At 39.4% G+C, this 21,794-nt stretch overlaps 1 protein-coding gene across 7 annotated transcripts in view; it reads right to left on the bottom strand.

Moving 5' to 3' along the window:
- ARHGAP12 (Rho GTPase activating protein 12) overlaps positions 1–21,794 on the bottom strand; it is a 119,041-nt gene that overhangs the window by 30,388 nt on the left and 66,859 nt on the right. For 4 of the 7 annotated variants that reach the window (XM_056131721.1, XM_056131730.1, XM_056131739.1 and 1 more), the window contains 5 exons: positions 20,651–20,914; positions 13,904–14,044; positions 12,581–12,661; positions 6,156–6,281; positions 2,636–2,710 (listed from right to left, as the gene is read on the bottom strand). In XM_056131721.1, the coding sequence (XP_055987696.1) occupies positions 2,636–2,710; positions 6,156–6,281; positions 12,581–12,661; positions 13,904–14,044; positions 20,651–20,914 (687 nt within the window). The remainder of the gene's footprint in view (positions 1–2,635; positions 2,711–6,155; positions 6,282–12,580; positions 12,662–13,903; positions 14,045–20,650; positions 20,915–21,794) is intronic. The other 3 variants (XM_056131764.1, XM_056131755.1, XM_056131773.1) reach the window with 3 other exon arrangements.

Raw genomic sequence — 21,794 nt, 5'->3', positions numbered from 1 at the left:
AACAGGAAAATGGAAGAGGGCAGAGAGTGATTTAGGCGGAGAAAAGTCCAAGCAGGGAGGGGCAAAACAGGATCCAGGAAGGGAAGAATTCAGAGGAAGAGCCACAGTCGGGATGGAAACAAATGATGTATAATTAATTAGGTTTTAAAAATGCCTAAAGTAGAATAAATGTCTTTAAAAATTCCTCATTTTTCCATCTCAGCTTAAGAATGAAAGAAAAGATTGTTGTGGCAGTTCCGTGTGATGGCCATGAGAGGGTACCATGAGTCCAGAATGGCCGAGCTAAGGTCCAGTTTCACACAAGGAGTAAATGCACAGGGAAATAATCTACAAACCGTTCTTTGCAATTTTGTGTGGAACACAGAATATGCATATTTCTAGAATTATTTAGAAATTCGTTTTACCAAGATTAAATAAGTTACTTAAATCAATAATTTACTAGTAGGTTAATAACATGCTATTAAATGTACAGTAATTCTATAATACCTACATTTACTTTTATTTGATGGGGGAAAAGTGGGGGGGTTGGACCACACCCAGCAGTACTCAGGGATCACTCTTGGCAGTGCTCAGGTAACCATATGTGATGCCTAGAACAGAACCCAGATCGGCCATGCGCAAGGCAAATTGCCCTATCCACTGTGCTATCTCTTTGGCCCCAATACTACCTATATTTAAAATAAGTTGTCTGTTTTCTAGATAGATTGATAAACTAGTATGACAGTTAACAACACCTTAAGTAACTGACACCATCAGTAAAATTATGCTTACTTTTATCTTTAATGTTTAATCTACTCAGAATTGTATAAAACAATGGAAGCAATAAAGACTAGAAAGGCTGTCCTAATCTATGCCTTAGGAATTAAAAACCTCAGTGGGGAGATGAGAAGTATACAAGGCAACTTGCACACCCTTGAATGAAATAACTGACTTAAGACTTGAGGGTGGAGGGAGAGGATAGAGGGAGAGAGTGAGGGAAGGAGAGAAGGAGAGAGTGAGGGAGAGAGAGGGAGAGGGAGAAGAAGACAGTGAGGGAGGGAGAGGGAGAGGGAGAGAGAGAGGGAAGGAGAGAAGGAGAGAGTGAGGGAGAGAGAGAGGGAGAGGGAGAAGAAGACAGTGAGGGAGGGAGAGGGAGAGAGAGAGGGAGAGGGAGAGGGAGAGGGATAGGGAGGGGGAGAGAGAGAGAGGGAGAGAGATTATATGCTGAGGTCAGTCTCTCAAGGCTTCCTGAAGAATCAGTCTTAAAAGGTCAGTATAAAATTTCACTGTAGGTGCAGATAAGCCAGCAAGTCTCGTCTAGCAGGGGAGCGTCTGGGCAGGGGCAGAAAGCAACATACTCCTGTGGCAAGGACCAGCAAAGACCCAGGCGAGGTGAGGTGTCAGAGAAAAAGTTAGAAAAGCAAAATGTTATCTGTGGAAATCCTTATGCCTAAGTAATCAGAAGTATTCTAATAAGTGAGTCTATTTTAGTTTTCTAAAACAAAGAAATGGAGATTGAAAAGTTTGGCTTTTTATAAGCTCTAGAAGTTCTGTTTATTCATTCAACAAATATTTACTGAACAGCACCTATGGGGCCTGATAGTAGGTACTGAGGCGTACTTCATTCCTACTCTGCTAGTTGGGAAGAGATCAGCAGACGCTGCAGACCCCTACAAGCAATGGTACTGGACAGGGTTACTCTGTTTCATGTCATCACACCACACGCCTTTCAACGCTCCTGAGCCCACTGTGGGCACCCTGACCAAATCTAGAGTCAAATACAACTCTCGAGAGAGAAGTGGGGTCTGACCTGAGCTCTCATGAATGAACAAGAGGTTAACAGGCAAAGACAGGGGAGAGAAATGTTTCGGCAGGTAGGGAAACGATGCATGCAAGGACCTTCTGTTGAAAGCGGGCTCCTTGGAGGAACAGAAAGAAGGGCAGTGTAGCTGGAGGAAAACAAGCCAGGAGGGAAGATGAGGACACAAGTACGAGGTGAGGCTGGAGAAGCGGTCAAGAGGCAGAGCATGCGCAGTCGCCGAGTCCTCGTTAAAATGCTTAGTCTTCACTCTAAAAGAGAAGGGAAGCGTTGAGGGGGGAAGCACGACCAGTACAGTTACAAGACTAATGGGACTATAAATACAGGTCAGGTGAAAAGCTGTCAAAGGCAGGATTCTGCAGAGAGGTCGCTCGGACGTTGGCAGCTTATAGGAAACAGGAGGGTTAGGGGTCTCCAGCACTGAGCAAAGTGCTTCGCAGCAAAGCTAAACATGTGTCTATGCTCATTATGAAAGAGGGAAACTCCTTACCTTGGGACTGCTGGCCTGGGGAAAAAAGAGTAATGCATAACTGGATGGCATTCTCTTGGTATGTTCGTGTTTATTTAAAAAAAAAAAAAAAACAACAAAACCAAACCCAAACTTATCACTTACAAGCACAGTATGTAAATTAATCGCAGAGATTGTAATCCATACAAAAGGGGCTTTTAAATCAATCAAATCTGATTCTTAATTTAAAGCCATTTTAATTGATTCTTTTTTAAAAACAATGATGAAATACAATCAAATCCCAAAAATATTTAAGCATTTTATTTAGAGAAATTTATTGAAATTGGCTGAAATAACTGGACTATACTAAATGCTACTATCATACTAACTGTATCTTGGTGCTTTGGTGAAGAGGGAGAAGACTCATTTTCAGGTAAGCAGGGTTTTGAGGCAGTTGGAGATTCCTACAAGAAATAAGTAATGAAAAATGTTACTCTATTTTATAAAACTGTTATTTCTCCCTCTCCTCACAGTAGGAGAGCTTAATAAGGGAAGCTAAGAAGAAATTTTTTCCTATTCCCTTCTACATTCAGATATGAAACATGGTACTGATTTGAAAAACTACATGAACCAAAATTTATAGAACATGGTCTTCTTATATTAATTATAATTAAATTTAAATACACCACACTAAAGGAAGTGATACATATTGCCTTAAAAACAGGTTGCATAAGCTTCATCTAACCATATATGAAATAGGTAAAATCTAAATATTTGTGGGTAAAATTGTACCAGTCATCATACCAACTCGTTTGTAGTATGGGAGGTATAAAAATTATGCAAGGAACAGTCACAGACTTGACCTGGCAAATGCCACAGCAAGGACTTTACTGCAGGTCACAGCTATGTATTAATTCAGGAAATTAAAGTGCTGTCACTAATCTAAAGGAGTTTAAAGAAAACCTTTCCAATTTATTAAAGACAAGCAAGATTTTTAAACTGCAAAGAATCTCAAATTTAGAGATTAATAACCACAAAAAAATGTTAATGCTAATCCTGTAAGAATAGGAACAAATCAATTAGGGATTTAAATGGGGGGATGGGGTATATGATCCTAAGGAGTGCCCTGAGGACCTGGGTGGGGGTCACTCCTGAAGATACTTTGCCAAGCAGGTCAGATGGTTCAATGCTGCTCCCCCCACGTGGTGCTAGGAACCGTTAGGGCCACACGTAGAAGTACTCAGGGTCCTCCAAGACCTGGCAGTATTGAGTGGTTGGGGATGGCTGGTGGGGTACTTGGGATCAATCTGGAGTTCACTATATGCAAAGCCGTTTTTTTAAAGAAAAAAAACAAAAAACTTATATGCGCTTTTAAGTGTGGGAAGGTCATACCCAGTGGTGCTCAGGGGTCATTCCTGGTTCAGGGGCCACACCTGGCAATGCTGGGGAGACACATGTCGAATGAGATTTGAACCAAGGTATACCACATTCAAGTGCCTACAGCCCTGGACTAGTTTTTTGAGTCTAATTTTTAAATTCTACTTAGTATATAATATTTATATACTAATTTATATACAGTTGTACTTAGTATATAACACTACAGATATTTATACCACCATTTATGCAGACTAAAAAATATATTTTTTGGTACCAACAGCCAAGTTCCACTCAAATTTTCTTCATTCTCCTAAATGGTTTCAATAATTTCAAGAAAAAAAATAGAAAAATTATAAGCTAATGCCTATTATTAATCTTAATAGCCCAGATTCTTTGAATAATCATCTTCACATCTCTGTCGGTCCACTTTCCTACACTTATGAAACTGGATACGATGCTATCTACAAACCCAGGCACCCTTATTAAATAAGAATGCAAGTAACTGTCAACTCAATATTCATTTGCCTGAAGGTCTTCAGGTTTATATCCTATACAACTAATAACATAGACACTAGGTAGCAGCACACATTTACAGGAAAAAACCCTGGAGGGACAATTTTTCAAATCGAAGACTTTAGGCCTATAATATCAATATTAAGACCCTATCAAGCATATGGGTCACTGTCCCTGTCACTGTCCTCCCGTTGCTCATTGATTTTCTTGAGCGGGCCCAGTAACATTGTTGAGACTTATTACTGTGTTTGGCATATCAAATACGACACGGGTAGCTTGCCAGGCTTTGCCGTGTGGGCGAGATACTCTCGGTAACTTGCCAGGCTCTCCAAGAGGGGCGGAAGAATTGAACTCAGGTCGGCTGTATCGGCTGCATGCAAGGCAAACGCCCTACCCACTGTGCTACGCTCCAGCATATGCATATGGGTGCAAAAAAAAAAAATCACACTTAATTTAAATCTCATTCAAGTTTTTTAAGTCTTTCCTGACAACTTCAGCAGTTTCACTCTTCAAATTCTTGACTTCAGAAAAGTATCTAAAACTGAAATGGTCTAAGAAAAAAAATCTAATAATCTGCAAACAATAAAATAAGTAATTCTTGTGAGCTATTATTGTTAATTGTTATCAGTCCTACAGACATATAAAGTATTAATATATGCATAATTATAGAAAATTCATAGAATCATATATTTATGCATATATTTATGCATATATACATACACAGGTATAAATGTTTACACATATATATCTTCAATATCTACAAAGAGTACATTTTCAAAAATTTCAGTTAAACCACACATTGGCACAAACAAACATGCCACAGAGACACACTCTATGTCCTCCAAGGATACCAGGCAACTAAATTATCAAACTTTTTCATTCTATCAACATCTGCTAACATAATTTCAGGTCTTTATTATTATGTTTTAATATAATAATAAAAGAGGCCCTATCCCCCACCCCCACCCCTTATGTAGCAGTCAACTAGTTTGCTCTGGTATAGTTCTTCTAGCCTACCCTCACTGATTTGGCTATCTTAAAAATATCTCTACCAAGTGATGACAACAGAAAAGTTTGGTTGGTTATGCAATTTCTGTGAATTCATTTATAAAAGGTAAAGTGAGAACAAGGGAAAGATACTTCTATAAACACATAAGCAAATCTCTGGTTTCCATATGTCAGGTTTTTATAACTCTGAAACAATTAAATAAATATGGAAAAGAATTAAGAACTTTATGCAAGTTATTCTAATAACAGCTGAAAACAAATTTCAAGAATAAGAAATTTTAACTCTCCCATCACCAAAATGATCATCCTTATTTGCTATAGTATGGAAATGCAGTGAAGTTGGTTTAATAATCACTTTGAAATAAAGCACTATATAGAATATTAGCAGCTTCCTATACATATTGAATCTAGTTCTGAGAGTTCAGATTCTTAAAATCTTTAATGAAAAATAATTTATCTACTCAGGTTCATCTCTGTAGCACTGTAACACTGTCACACTGTCCTCCTGTTGTTCACCGATTGGCTCGAGTGGGCACCAGTAACGTTTCCATTGTGAGACTTGTTGTTATTGTGTTTGGCATATCAAATACACCACGGGTATCTCAATGTTAAAATATTTCAAGCATTCTTTAATAACACAGTCTTCAAAATTTCATTCCTTCAATATATCCTTGATATTCAACCATTTAAATCCTTATAGTGCAGAAATTAGAAAATATACTACTTTAACAGTGTACAATTACCTTAGAAAGATAACAAGGAATATCACAAAGAGACGTCACCTGCTAGACTCAAATATACCAAGCCATATATATCACTGGGACACAGTTAAGTCAGTCTACTTTGCAGTAAATAAAAAAATTCAAAACCAAAGACTATTCCAAAACCAATTGAATGCTATGTATAATAAAACTGCAGTCATAAAGGTATGAGATTCAGCTGAGGATAAAATTTAAAAATAAGCAAAGAACTTGTCAAAATTCTCAAGAGATAATCTCAAAATGTCCCTACCTTGTCATTGGTGTCCAATACAATGGTGCTATGTCTCCATTTTGTTAACACTATTGGTTCTTGCAGCCGCCTGTCCAGACTCCTACTCTTGATAATTTCTCTTTGCTGCTGAGATGAAGCATTATACTAAAAGGGGAAAAAAAATACACTTGATCAAAAACAGTAGTGAAGTGGGCTACAGGCTTCATACATATTGGCTCCAATGCCTAGTTACAGTAGACAAATTAATTCATCATATGATACTAGCCCCGATCTCAGTTTCCTCGGGTTTTTTGTTTGTTTAGGTTTTTTTGATCACACCCAGTGATACTCAGGGGTTACTCCTGGCTCAGCAATCAGGAATAACTCCTGGAGGTGCTCGGGGGACCATATGGGACTATTTGACCAACTTCCCTGCACCCTTGAGAAACTCAGAGATTTTGGAGCAAAATAATCTAACCTTTAGCAAGATATTTAATGTGTCCAAGTCTGAGTTGTCAATTCTGAAACAAATATCTTAAAGATTATCAAGAGGATTAGATGAAATTTTAGGGAAAGTGCTTAAGCAGGGGTTGGAGGTGCGGTTTCAGTGGCAGGGCATGTGGACTGCATGTGTGAGGCCTGGATTCGATCCCCAACACCACTGGCACTGCCACTTTTGTTCCTAAGCACCAGCATACCCAAAAGTGCAGGCCGGAGCCAAGTGTGATCCCAGTGGTGCCACCATCACAACCAAAGTGCCAAACACCGCTCTGATAGTGTTTACACCTCACAAAATGAGGCGACAGAGTATATGAGCTTCTTAAAGCATCTCCATTTCTAAAATGTATGTGAATTCAATGTTAAGACTTTTACAATAATGCTTACATAACCAATACTGTCATATTTAAAGATATTTCATTTTCACTCTTGCTTTCAATTATAGAGAAAATAGACTACATTTCCCTAAAATGGTAAAATGAAACCAGGTCAAAAGTTAGAGACAGTGAAAGACCAATCCTGAATACATCAAATACATCATATATACCAAATCCCAAAAACATGCAAAGACTCCCAATAACTGTCCCAAAAGAGTACATATAACATTAGAAACACATTATCAATAAGGTATTGAAATGTGAAAGTACTTGAAAAGTCAAGTTTATCACATTTGCAAAATCATCTGAAAATGAGGAGGAGGAGGAGGAGGAGGAGGAGGAGGAGGAGGAGGAGGAGGAGGAGGAGAAGAAGAAGGTGAAGTTTAAGAGTTACTGTTTGAGGGGGCTAGAGAAAGTGCAGGGACTTGTCTTGCATGCAGCTAACCCTGGTCCAATCCCCAGCACCACAGTCTCCAAGCACTGTTAGGTACAGTCAGTTCTGAGCACCACGGGTGTGCTCTCCACCATCACCCCCAAGCTGCTGGGGTAACCCAGATAATCCAAGAAGCACCACATCCTTCGTCATCAGTCTGGATGGCCAATAATCACTGAGTGGGGTCCTGGGCTCCTTGAGTGAACCCCCACAAACACACAACATAAAAAGTAAAGAGCTATGCTATTTATATGAGCTATTTTTACATGTTATAAGCAATGAATTGTGATAACGTGACCAAAACAACTAGTCTACATTTGAAGGAACATTTTTTTCTCCTGAAAGCAAATGACCCCAAATTCCCCTACACCTTAAAAAATAAAATTTAAATTTTACTAGCTTACCGTAGTTCCCATAAAAAATATTTAGAGGACAATTTTAAATAAAAATAAAATTTCTGGGGCTGGAGGAATAGCACAGAGGGTAGGGCGTTTGCCTTGCACATAGCCAACCTAGGTTCGATTCCCAGCATCCCATATGGTCCCCCTAGCACCGCCAGGAGTAATTCCTGAGTGCATGAACCAGGAGTAACTCCTGTGCTCGCTGGGTGTGACCCAAAAAGTAAAAAAAAATAAAAATAAAAAAATAAAATTTAAAAAAAAATAAAAAAATAAATTTTCTACATCATTACAGCTATTTTTTTTTACTCTCTAAAATAAAGAAAATCACTCAACTATCTTCCAAAGTCACTACTTTCTTTTTCACATTAAAACTTGTGAAAGCAAAGAAATGACATATAGATGTTTGTTCATAACTCACTGTTGCCTAACAACACGGATTTAGGCTGGAGCTACAGTACAGCGGGTAGGGTGTTTGCCTTGCACAAAGCCAACCCAGGTTCGATCTCCGGCATCCCATCCGGTCCCAAGCACTGCCAGGAGTAATTCCTGAGTGCAAAGCCAGGAGTAACCCCTGAGTATTGCTGGATGTGACCCAAAAAGAAAAAAAAACCAAAACCATAAAACAAATAGTGATTCAAAATCTATCACAAATGTTCACCAAAGGATCATGACAGTAAGAACAATTACCCAGAAAATGTACAATAAAATCTCTAAATGAAAAGATACCTAATTATAAAACAGGGCAATATTTCCTCCAATACAATCAGTATTACTAATAATTAAAATTTACACTGCTAGGCTTGCATATGAATTTTAACGGACATTTTAGTTTTTAAGCTTTATAATTACTATACTTATGGAGACGTCCTTTCATGTGGCAACAAAATTTATGTAAGATTTAATTGGATAATAACCGTAATTTAAAAATGTGCTGATGACAGTTTTACTCAGCGACAATATGTTCATAAAAGCAAATAAGGCATTAATGAAATGCCAAGGTATAAAATCTAGTGTATACAAACAAAAATAAAACATTATTTATAATTCAAATGAATTACAGGAAAGAAAAATAAGAAAGCACGCGCAATTCTGCTGAACAAGAAGGGTAAGAGTTACTATTTTCCTAACATCTTTAAAAATCACTTCAAGAATGTTAGGGCCAGGGGCTGGAGCGATAGCACAGCGGGTAGGGCGTTTGCCTTGCACGCAGCCAAGATGGCCGATACAGGTTCGATTCCCAGCATCCCATATGGTCCCCCGAGCACTGCCAGGAGTGATTCCTGAGCGCATGGTAAAGGTAAAAGGTAAAGGTAAAGGCCCTCCCGTTGATCGTCGATTTGCTCGAGCGGGCCCAGTAACGTCTCCATTGGAGACTTTGTTGTTACTGTGTCTGGCATATCGAATACTCTCAGTAGCTTGCCGGGCTCTCCGAGAGGGGCGGAGGAATCGAACTCGGGTCGGCCATGTTGGCCGCTTGTAAGGCGAATGCCCTACCGCTGTGCTATCGCTCCAGCCCCTGAGCGCATGAGCCAGGAGTAACCCCTGAGCATCGCCGGATGTGACCCAAAAAAAAAAAAAAAAAGTTAGGGCCAGACAGAGGATATAAGGGATAAGACACTTGTTCTGCATGCAATCTACCCTTGGTTCAATCCCTAGCACCATATCCAGTCCCCAGAGCACCTCGGCAGTGGGCAGCCAGGCAGCAGTCAAGAATTTTAACTCAGGGTTGGAGACAGAGCTCAAAGGGGTGGAGCATGTGCCTTGCGCGCACAACACTCTGAGTTCCACCCCTGGTGCCCGGACTGCAGGCCCCACCCCTCATATGTCCTGGAGCTCCCAGCACTACTGGGACCAAGCAGTGTCACATCAGGAAGTCTGAACCCCAAACTGCCAGATCTACGCCACTGGACCACCTACTACTACAAGTGACCCCTCAATTCCCAAACAAAAAACTGAATTTTGACTCAATTTTTTATGTGAGTCATTTCCAATACATGCAAAAGTATAAGGACTATAATGAGAACCCTCCACCTATTCAGTAGGTCTAACATGAAACATTTCCTTTAGGTACCTTTGCTATCTTTTTAAAAAAGAAATCAAAGAGTATAGCCCTGTTAGTAACGTCTCCATTCGTCCCTGTCGCATGCTAACTAGGAGACATGATTGGCTTCCACTCGAGCAAATCGATGAGAATGGGATGACAAGTGATACAAGTGAAACAAGCCTTGTTAGAGGTCTTCAGAACGCATCTTCCAGATTCCACTTCTCTCCCTCCCTCCCCAGCAGTGCCACGGAACTCAACACGCCTCAGTCTCAAGCATTTTCAACTCTGACATACACTTACATAACTGTAAACACATACTGCCGGTATGATTTTAAGTTTTACAAAGAATTCTATCACATGCATATTTTTCAAATTTTTTCTCAAATGCCTTGCAGTTGTTAGCTGCAGGAGGCCACCCCCTACTGGTGCCCTGTAAGCCGCGCCCATGTCAGAGATCACACCCAGGACTTTGAACATTCAAGGTGAATGCTCTACATCCAGTTTTATAAGTAACGAAGCCCATCCTCAGCACCCGCCAACATAAGTAACTACATTGGTGAAGAAAAGTAGCTATATTGGTGCAGCTCTGATTCACTTCTCACTTCTAATAGTACATGACAGATCTGTGCCACCAGTAGAACAACCAATGACAGGGCCAAGTGGCTTTGCATGGGCCTGTGGGAAACTGTTGAACTAGACAAAATTAACGTATCTACATCAGCACACATTAGTAGTTAGGGAGGTGGGGTGTCCAGGAACTACTGCTACTTCAACCTTTTAATTTACATTTTCATGGTTACTTATAAAACCGGATGTCTTGCCGTAAGTATTTTGTTTATTTTTAGTTGCTGGGCTACCCCTGGCAGTGCTCAGGGTTGACTCCTGACTCTGCACTCAGGAATTACTCCTAGTGGTGCTGGGAAGACCATGTGGGATGCTGTGGATCAAACCCTGGTCGGTTGTGTGCAAGGCAAGCACCTTACCTACTGCACTATTGCCCCCACCCCTCTCTCCGTAGGTTTATTTCATGGATTTCCTCTTCTATGAATTGCTCAGTTACAGATTTTGCCTATTTTCAGCTGCATTTCTTTTTCTTATAGCTATGTATAGAAGAACCAAGGAATTCTTTACACATTTTGACATGCAAGCTGTGTGAGATAAATCTACATTTTCCCCTTTATGTAAGGTATCTTTTACATTTAAACTTTGTTTAATGCAGTCACATCTGCTGATCTTTCCTTTTATAGTTTTCCTTCCCACTCTGATGTCAAAGATAGTCTGATACATCCTTCCAGTCTGCAAAGCTTTACGATCTATCTCACTGACCTGAAATTAACCACCAGTTGTGAAATGAGCTGAGGTCAAGGGGGAATGGTGGATTTCTGTGTGTCTGACCCTGCTGTGGGGACACACCCAGCTTGTTGCTGGAGACTGACCCCAGGTCTCCCCAATGCAAAGCATCTGCTCCAGCCTTCTGCGCTATCTCCCCAACAAGATCTTACATTTGTTTTATGCAAACAACCAATAATCTCAGCAACATTGACCACACAGCACATGCTTACCCACTGATCCACTGATCCAGAACACCACACTTGAGCTTTCTCTTCTGTTCCGCTGGTTTCCTCCTCCATACACCCACCCTTACTCCCACATCTTGGCCACTACAGCAGGAACCCCCTCCCTCATGTAAACCCCACCCCAAGGCACACACACATTCTCCCTCCTCACGTATATTGTGGTTCTTCAGAAACCTTCCCAGGAAATCTGAGGAGATATTCAATGAGACACTAAAAGATCCGGGCACAATCTGCCAATGGACAACTCAACTACAATACACTTTCACAATAATAAACTTGAGTAGTGGTTGTTCTTAATAAAATGTTGTTAGTCACAAGACCATAATAAAATATTTTTATAAAAACAAGACAAACTTCATGTGGGAAAAGCACAATATACTCTAACAGACTATAAGATAGTATTACTGGCTCCAACAGGAATTGTTTGTTATTTCCAGGGGTAAAATGAAAAATCAACCTCAGGTAAAACCAAAAGAACTCTTAAATAGGAATCATCAGTGTTATATAGAAAAGATAATGCACATCTTAGAAAATTTAGCTATCACTGGATTGTCACAATAAATTCTGGAAGAAAATCTTGTAACGTTTGGATGGTTTTTCATTTTTGTTTGTTTGGTTTTTTGAGAGAGGGTATGACCCAGATATGCTCAGGGCCTATTCCTGATTCTTGGAGATCACTCCTGGCAGGGCCCAGGGGATGTACAGGATGCCGGAAATCAAACCCAGGTCAGCCGCATGCAAGGCAAGTGCCCTACCTGCTGTCTTATCTCACCAGCTCCAGAAGCATTTTGTTTTATTTTGGGCTGTTTCTTGGTTTTGGGTTTTTTTTTGGGGGGGGGGGAGTTGAGGGGAAGGGGGGTGCATATCTTGGTGCTTAGGACTTACTCTGGGCTCTGCACTCTGGAGATCACTCCTAACAGAGTTCTGGGGAACACAGAGAATACCAGGAATTAAACTAGGTTGGATGCATGCAAACAAGTACCCTGACTGCTGCGTTATCACATCAGACATGAAAAGTCTTGTAGCAGCTTTAAAGTAGATTACAATTTAAAAAACAATTTACTGGAAGACTGTTTTCAGATATTATTTCACTATTTTAAACAGAAACTTTAAGACAGTGTTAGGGTTTATTACCTTTGGCAATTCCCATTCTGATCGGGATCCATCAGCACTGTAGTAATACTGTCTACCTTGATCGTCAACGTGCTTGAGCCACTATAAAAACAGAATAGATCTTATGTTTTAATTTAAATAAAGTAATATACAGAGAGGTTAGGTATTACTCTATTACTTTCATTTTACTTATTCATGGACACTCAATTCACATACTAATAGTATTACTATTTAACACTGGTAAGTATATATTAAATGTTAATAATTATTTCCTCCTTCCCATGTCAAGTTAGTGACTTAAGCACCACTTAACAAGATAACGAGAAATATAAAACAAAGATACAAGAAACGTATGCACCAGTCACAGACCAATATCACCCTGAAGATAAGTGCAAAAAAATTAATGAGGGAAATTTTGAACTTTTAAGTATTCTAAGTATATCTACTGGCAATTTAAGCCAAAGTTCATGAAACCCTTTAAAATTACCTCCTGTCGTCAGAATGTAAATTCAGTACAATTTAATCAAACAAAACTTCAGACAGCAAAATATAGAAAATATGAGAAGAGTAAGGTTGAGTATTATTAATATGAACATTTAATCCTGACTGTAGGATGAACGATCTGGGACCACATGCTCTAGTATCAAATAATTAAAGCAGAAGTACTTAAAAACCTACCTCCACTTACATCAATGAATTCTCTAAACCAGCACCTTCTCTGATAACAGAAGATATAAATACATATAAACTTCATCATGTATTCCAAATGAGTTGACTAATAAAGTACTAGATTCATGGTTTGTTTGAATATAATTGAATATAAAAGATAAAGGAGTATAGAATGGGATGTGGTACTCATAATAGCATGCAGAAAAAAAGTCTCCCCCAAAAAACTGATGAAAGATATAGATTCATTTCAGAAATCTAAACAGAACGACATTCAACAAATACCTCTTATAACGTTCTGTCTCGTGTTGGAGAGAACAGCACCTGCCCTGCAACCTTGCAAGTTTATGGTCATGAACTCAAATGCCCATGTCCCATCACACTTGTGGCAGCTCTGCTATTTGCCCTGACAAAGCTCTGCCTTATGCAATTCCAGGCACCACACACACACACAAAAATTTTTTTAATTAAAAAGATTTGTCTTATATGGGTTTTTCATCACCCGCCTCCACCAAATCACTATAATTGCAAGTAGTTTTAAAACCATGAATCAGTAGTTAATACTGCTTTCATGTCAATTGGCACAATTACAGAATTACAGAACACAACTCCTTCGAGAGGATTCTGCCAAGAAAACTAGATGAGGAAAAAAAAAAAAGAAGAAGAAGAAGAAAGTACCTTTTCATTAGTATAGTCACTGGTATATAGGGTATGCCCACGTTCATCCAGCTCTTCTGACCAACCCCTTGGAGGAGAACCACACTGACTATCTGACTGGCTGAAACAAAGGCTGGGGTAGTTTTCTTCTGACGAAAGAAGCTATAAATAGTCAGAAACATAGGATTTTTCTTCTTTGAATAAGCAGCAGTTGAAAAATCTAAGATCAACTTTATACATACCTAGATCTTACATATATTCAAACATCTAATTATCGAAACAAATTATAAAGTTTTTAAATGGCATATTGATGAAACTAGTATTGTATCACATCAGCCCTCGAAAAAAACCACTGTGAGAAGATTGAGAACGATCTTACAGTCTGAGAGACTAACTATTCAACACTGCTTTTGAACTAAAATTAGATTAAGATGTGATGGAGTTATGTATGTACATATATGTATCTGTGGAAGGAGGTGATCTGATTAATTGCTGAGCTTGAACTCCCTATCACAAGGATTTAATCAAACATCTGGCAAACAGTGCTCAATAACTATATCTTCAACTAAATTTTTTTAAGTATCCTGGAGAAGGAGTGAGAAAAAACATTGCTCTGCATCATTATATCTTATATTCAAACATGGTGATAAGTTTTCCTAACTCACTCAACCAAATGCTTCTTAAAGACTAGTGGAAACTCAGCACCCAAAAGGAGAGAGGGAACAAAAGGGAATGCCCTGCCACAGAGGCAGGGTGGGATGGGGGGGGGGGGGGGGGGGGGGGGATATAGGGATTCGTGGTTGTGGAGAATGGGCACTGGTGGAGGGATGGGTGTTCGATAATTGTATAATTGAAACCCAAGCACAAAAATTTGTAAGTCTACACTGTACCTCGTGGTGTTTCACTAATAAAATTTTTAAAAAAAGACTAGTGGAAACTAGCTTACAAACACAAGATTAATGCTGAAAAATTAAAATACTGAGAGATTGAGAAATTTTGGTGTGGAAATAATTGAAGTTTGCTTTATCTTTAGAAACATGGCAGGGTTTGGGGTTGGAAAGATAGTATAGCAGGTAGGGTGTGTACTTTGCACACGACCAATCCAGGTTGTATCCCTGGCATCAAATATGCTCCCTTGATTCCTGAGTGCAGAGCAGGGAGTAAACCCTGAGCACTGCAGGGGATGGGCCCCAAACAAAACATAATAAAAACATGTCCGGAGTGGCCTGCTCTTCAAGCCCATTTCTCCCATCTACATGAAACTTGCTTGTTTGTCTCAATATATGTTGCTTGTCTATTACCACTGTAGAGAAGCCTGTGTTCTCTCACAAACATGAAATTCTCTCTTTCTCTCCCCTCACATCTTTATAAATCAGCTTGAATAAAAACTTTTTTGCTTTAAAAAAAAAAACTCCATGGCAGGGGCTGGAGAGATAGCTCCCATGCCTATAGTCCAGGGTGTGATATCCAGGACCTTATGGACCCCCAAGCACTGCCTGGTGTCCATGTAATCCCCCAGCACTGCTAGGGAGCCCCGCCAGAACAAACAAAGCAGAAAAAAGCTTGCCAGACTGAGGGTACAGGGTACATGCTTCACAAGGACAGGGCTTTGGGTGTGATCCCAGACATTAACAACAACAACAACAAAACTACATAATAAACCCAGGCATATAACAGTAGCAAACATTAAAATTAAGAAAATTAAAGAACTTTTACTTTTTCAAATAAGAGGGAATTAAAATCAATTTAATGCACTTAAAACTTCATTTTCTCATCAAATATTTATTAATTAGTCCAATGGCACTCTAAGGCAAAATAGTGCCTGCAATTAAATCTCAATCAATTAAACTATATTTTCTCCCACTCTAATAGTTAGGTCAAAATACTAAATTTACTTTTTTAATCATCAATGGGCAAAAGGCTAAGAAAAAATCAGAAGACAAAAATTAAGTATGAGCAACACCCGGAATGAAAAGTAGAATAGTGATCAGCTTTTTTCTTAAAGGCCTCTGCCAATCCCAGAAGGAGAAAGTGTGGTTTCAAGGCCATGCAGAAGTAGTAGGGAAGATTTAGGACCACGGAAGGCAGGAAATCTAAAAGGATATGCCACAATACAGAGCTGCAGTTCCAAAGGAGGCTAACTGCAGACTATGGGTGAACCAGAAACATCTCTTGCCTCTTCACCCGGCGCTTGGTAAATGGTGGGAATCTTCCCCACAGACGGGGGCAGCCCCCTTATAAGCCAGTCTTCATGTAATTCAAAGTATTACTACCACAGTGGCATTTGAAAACAAATGCTGAAAATTTAGTTTCAAATATTCACAGGATAATAGTTTTCCCAGATGCATGGCAGAAACAAAAGTAAATTCTCTTTGAAGAAATGAAGCACTTTCTATCCCTACATTAAAGACTTTCTTTTGTTGTTGTTTCTGGGCTACATCCACCAGTGCTCAGAGATCATTTCTGGTGGACTCAGGGTACCACATGGTATGCCGGGGATCAGTGTGCTAGGCAAGCGCCCTATGCACTATACTACTGTTCAAGTCCGTAAAGACTTTCACATATGAATTTTCAAGAACTATTAAGCTGAATGTGCACACACACACATACACATATACACACACACACAAACACACAAACACAATAAACCAAAGCAGTGAAGTCAGCAGAAAAGCAGACAATATACTCTCAAAGACTTTATATAGTGGAATTATTAAAAGATATTAAAATAAAACCAAACTAGGACAGATAAATGTAATGCAAAGTAAATTCTTCACTGCAAAAGAAATTTAAAGAAAAAAAATCCCAAAACTAGAAGCAATTCTACCTAGTTAGAAACACTTAATGTCAATTGTATTAAATGACAAAGCAATACCAAATTTCTTGGTTGTGATTAATGCATTTTCCACCCAAAACAGGTTCTGGTGAAAAATTTCCTATTAACTAGAAATTTTTTTAAAAAATGTTATCTGTTTCAAATAGTTCAGAAAAACTATAAGAGTGGAGAGAGGAACTGGAGCGATAGCATAGCGGGTAGGGTATTTGCTTTGCACAGAGCTGACACAAGTTCAATTCCCAGCATCCCATATGGTCCACCGAGCACTGCCAGGAGTAATTCCTGAGTGCATGAGCTAGGAGTAACCTCTGTGCATCGACGGGTGTGACCCAAAAGCCAAAAGCCAAAAAGAAAAAAAAAAAAACAAAGTGTGTAAAGAGAAGGATGGAGAGCCATAATAAAAGAAAAATATTCACTGACAAATCCAGATAAAGGATTATCTGATATAGTGCTTATTATTCTATTCTTTCAACCTTTTCTTGTAGGCTAAAACTTATCATAGTAATAAGAAGGAGAAACACCCCCAAACAAGATAGGGAAAAAAATGCTTTAATTCAAGGATCACTTTAACATCAAAAGAAGTTACCTATGGGGCCTAAAAAACACACAATAGCTGATAAGAGCCAGAACCAGACATTTTTGAAAATGAAGCAAATAGAAAACAGACATAATTCAGAGTGTGTGTGTTGGTGGGTGGGGTAGGGAGTGGGAATGGGGTGCATGGGCAGACAGGACCCACAAACATTTGCCTAATCAAAGTCCTCAGTAAGAGGAAAGAGAAAGTGCAAAGGATGCTATATAGAGAAAGTAGTGAAGAATTTTCCGGAACTGATCAAAGATAGGAGTCCTCAAACTCCGGACTCCCAACAAAGCCCTGGCAGGAAATGAAAGAAATACCTTTATCTAATCACACCCTGGGAGAATTAGAGAGGTCTTAATAGCTGCAGCAAGATGAGGCAAGCTGGGGCCAGAGACGGCTCAGCAGGCCGAGCACACGCAGGAGGCCTGGGCTCACTCCCCAGCACCGCTGCTCCTCTGACTTCCACCAGAAGGGACCCTTGAGCACTGCTTCAGGAGCAGCTCCTGAGCACTGCCAGATATGGGCCCCAAGAGACAGCACAGAAAGAGATCAACTACCTTTGAAGAAAAGCCAATCAGACTGGCAGGTGAACTTTCAACACCAAAAACAGGAAACTGACAATATGGTATGACGTGTTCAGTGAACACGCCAGTCAACTTATAATTGTATACACAATGAAGATGCTCTTCAAAAAAGGACAAATACATTTCCAGACAAACATCAACATTCTATCATTAACACCCTTTGAAAGTATATATTTAAGATAGTACAAGTTAGCCAAGATAACCACATTTGCATAAAGAAACGTAAGCAAGGAAGCAGTAAACATGAGAATCTTGAGTCACCCATGTACAATAAGACAACTAAAAATAGAAATAAAATCTAAAACATCAAGAGCATAACAACTCAAATAATTCCTGTAGGACTTTAAGGAGAAAGAAGATAATAATTAACTTTAGATTCTGTTAAGTATGTATGTTAAATTTCAACAGTCACACTCTAGACATCTAGGGGAAAATAATTTTGTGCTTGAGCTACTTTGTGTATGACAGTATATTCAACATCTCTGGTCTCCACCTACTAAATGCTAGTAGCACTCTCCAAGTTAAAAGCAAAATTGTCTCCAGACAGTGTCTAGGGTCATCCAGGGAGGCAAACCTATCCCCAGTTAAAATACACTGTTCCAGGTTAACAGCTAAAATAAGTCTGAGTGATGGAAGAGTTAACACTAGCTCTCAGAAATCCCGCTAAAATAAAAGCACACATGCTTAGAAGAATCTGAACCCATACAAACAAGATACAAGAAGAAACAACAGTCACAAAAAGTCTGGAAGCTGAGAAGCAAATATGCCAAAGCCTAAACCATTCCCCATAAAGAGTCGAATGGGGGAAGATTGAAGAAATGCACCTCACTTACAGAACAGAATCTTCAAATGGCTCAGGTGAGGGCAGTGAAGGAGGGAGCAGTAAGCATGCCTGGAACCCAGGTCAAGGCAGGGGTACTGCAGCGAGGTCGCCAATGCCCACAATCCCCTTCATCATGCCTGGCTACTAAGTGCATCCTTTTCTCACCCTGGCAGAGGAAGGGATTATTTATCCCTCTCAAGAGGGAAAACAGCTGCCATAGTGTATAGGCGGGACCAGCATTTGCCTCTGTAACTGTGAAACCTGCACGGGTTCATTGGTGTTGCTGAAGAACGAACTGTGTGGCTCCCATGACCTTACCTTCTAGTTAGAAAATCTGGAAAATTCTGAAGACCTGGATTAGTTTCCAATGAAAAGAATAAGGAGGCAGAGCAATAGTGCAAGAGATAGGGATAGTGCCACGCACTCAGCCCACCCGGGTTCCATCCTTGACACCACATATGGTTCCCCAATCGATCCCTGTGGGAAATGACCCCTGAGTAGGTACAGTCAGGAGTTAAGAGCCCTGAGCACTGCTGGGTGTAGCCCCCACCCCACCCCCAAAAAAACAAGCAAACAAAAAGCCAAAATGAAGAAAGAAAAATATTAGTGATTTTTAAAACTGTAGAATTTCCCCCTAAAGAAAAACAACTGAAGCTCAAAACGCTTGCACCTATGAGAAATAATAATTTCTGAGGGCCCAAACTGAGTGTTCTTGGCACCACATGGGATTCCATCACTCTCTCCCCTCACCGTCCTCTCCCCTCTTCCTATTGCAGCTCTCCCTACTCCTCACACACCCTCACACTCACACACACAGTGTAAGGTTTATTTCTCACGTGTAACTGACCTTCTCAAGAAGTTTCTGGAAAGTGTATTCTAATCATTTTGGAAATATCTATTTTGATTTGTGTATAGACTACCAGTCTAAACTGATATGCAAATCGCTTTCATTTACTTATTAAAGTAGAAAGACAGGAGTCATGGTGCTAAAAGTGTGTGTGCTTTCTAATCCCTTTATTCTGCAATTTAGTCCTCCTGATTATCCGAAGCCAGAAAATTTCATTTTATTGACACACAGTACAGGTTATTTTCACATCTTTCTAGATCTACAATTCAAATAAGATTTTTTCCTAACACATAATTATAGTATAGTAACACATGAACAATTTCTCTCACTGTTCTCTCATTCGTGAACATAAAAAATACAAGTTACCACCAAATCCAAAGCTATAAATAACCAACTGAAAAAATGGGACAGGAGGGGTTATTAGCTACAAAAAGCTTTTCCTTTCTGCTATATACGGAAGCATTACCTGGTTTTTCCAGCTCCTAACTAGGAATTGCGTTTTTATTATACAAGTCAGAGCTGCTTTCTGGGAGAACAGGGTGTCCTTGTGTCCTACACAGGGACCCAAATCTACCCAACAGCAAGATGGAACTGACTGACTCCATTCGATCAATTCTACAGAAGTTTCTGTAGATTTATCAGACTTACATCATGATCCATCTGGAGGCCATGTCTTAAACTTCATTTAAATACAGTGACTTTGTAGCCCTAACAAAAACTGAGAAGTATCTTTGTAGCTCTACCAAACCAACAGGAAAAAAACCATTTAAATTATTTAACTTTGCTTCTACTTATCTGTCTAGGTCACATCATATATTTTCTTTCCTTTTCTTTTTGGTTTAAACCTGCTACTGCTTCAGCAATTACAATGACTGAATTCATTCCATTTGCCATTTAATTTGAGGAAAACTACTAACACTAGACCACTTTAATCCAATTAATTCTGAAGTGCCCCAAGGTTAGCAACTGCCTTATTGGAAATAAAGAGCATTCATACAAAAAATAACTTTGAATATCTAAAAAATGTCAAACGGTCTATCAATTTAACACTAATAAGCACCTATTCACCATTGGGTTATGGTCCTTAATTACTCATACCTCTTGATCTCCTGGATTTTGGAAATCTCCTTTGCCTATGCTTGTATCCCGGGTCCAACGAGGGGGTTTCCAAGTTCTTTCCTGCGTTCCTCTGTTATAGTAATAACAGCGCCCTGAACTATCCTTATGCGTTTCCCATTCTCCATTAATTTGAATCGCGGGGCTCCCCGGGAGAGGAGGAAGAGCAGACTGGGATATTTTCAGTTCTTGAAGATTAGCATAAACAGGAGAATCTGGCCGTCCTTGACTTGGAGGTGTTGTTGCCTGTAAAATTTTTGAAATATTCAGCTATAAACTAGCATATACATAGAAATTAAAATTAAACAAAACACAATTTATTGTATATACCAATTCATTAAAAACATACACAGTGCAATTTTTTCTGAAAATGTAATTCAACATTCACAATCTGATGAAAATAGATACACACACACACATGGAAGCACGTTCACTAACTCTGAAGTGCGCCTAGTACTGTTTCTTACCATGAAGGAGTATTTGTCTAGAAATCAAAAGCTATGAGTTACAATTTACGATCCAGCAGTAACAAACTTGTTATGGCACTGGATTTGGTCATTTCATCTCTTTGAAATAGATTTTTTAAATCTTCGTAGATTAAAAAACTGGGTTAAACAGCAAGATCTCCCATAAATATAAAATTCAGTGAGTTGAAGCAATTTTTAAAAATACAAAAAGTCTCAAGGGCAATAGCATTTATTCCAAAAATTACCCAAAATCTACATTTAATGTTAAATCCAAAGTCGAAGAAAAACATTAAAGATAAAGGGGCCAAGAGACAGACAGTGGGCAGGGCACTTGCACTGCTTGCAGCCAACCCGGGTTTAATCTCTGGAACTCCATACAGTCCCCCTGTGCACCACCGGAGTGATCTCTGAGCACAGAGACAGGAGGTGACCCCAAAACAAGTGCAACAAACATTAAAGAGAAAACAAATGCATAAAGTAAGACTTGACTGCACTCTAATTCCATCTCAGATTTCTCAGTTGCCGTAAACAAATCATTCCTCTTACTACTTTTCTTATGAATTTCTTACTAATGGAAAATGAGAATTTGCAGTAACTCACTGATTTACTTCACTTTTTTATTGGGGGGTGGGGGACACTCAGTGGCGTTCAGGGGCTAC

The sequence above is a fragment of the Sorex fumeus genome, unplaced genomic scaffold, assembly GCF_029834395.1.
Source record: "Sorex fumeus unplaced genomic scaffold, SorFum_2.1 ptg000007l, whole genome shotgun sequence".
In the NCBI taxonomy this organism is placed as follows: Eukaryota; Metazoa; Chordata; class Mammalia; order Eulipotyphla; family Soricidae; genus Sorex; species Sorex fumeus.
This window is presented reverse-complemented; position numbering and strand designations above follow the sequence as displayed.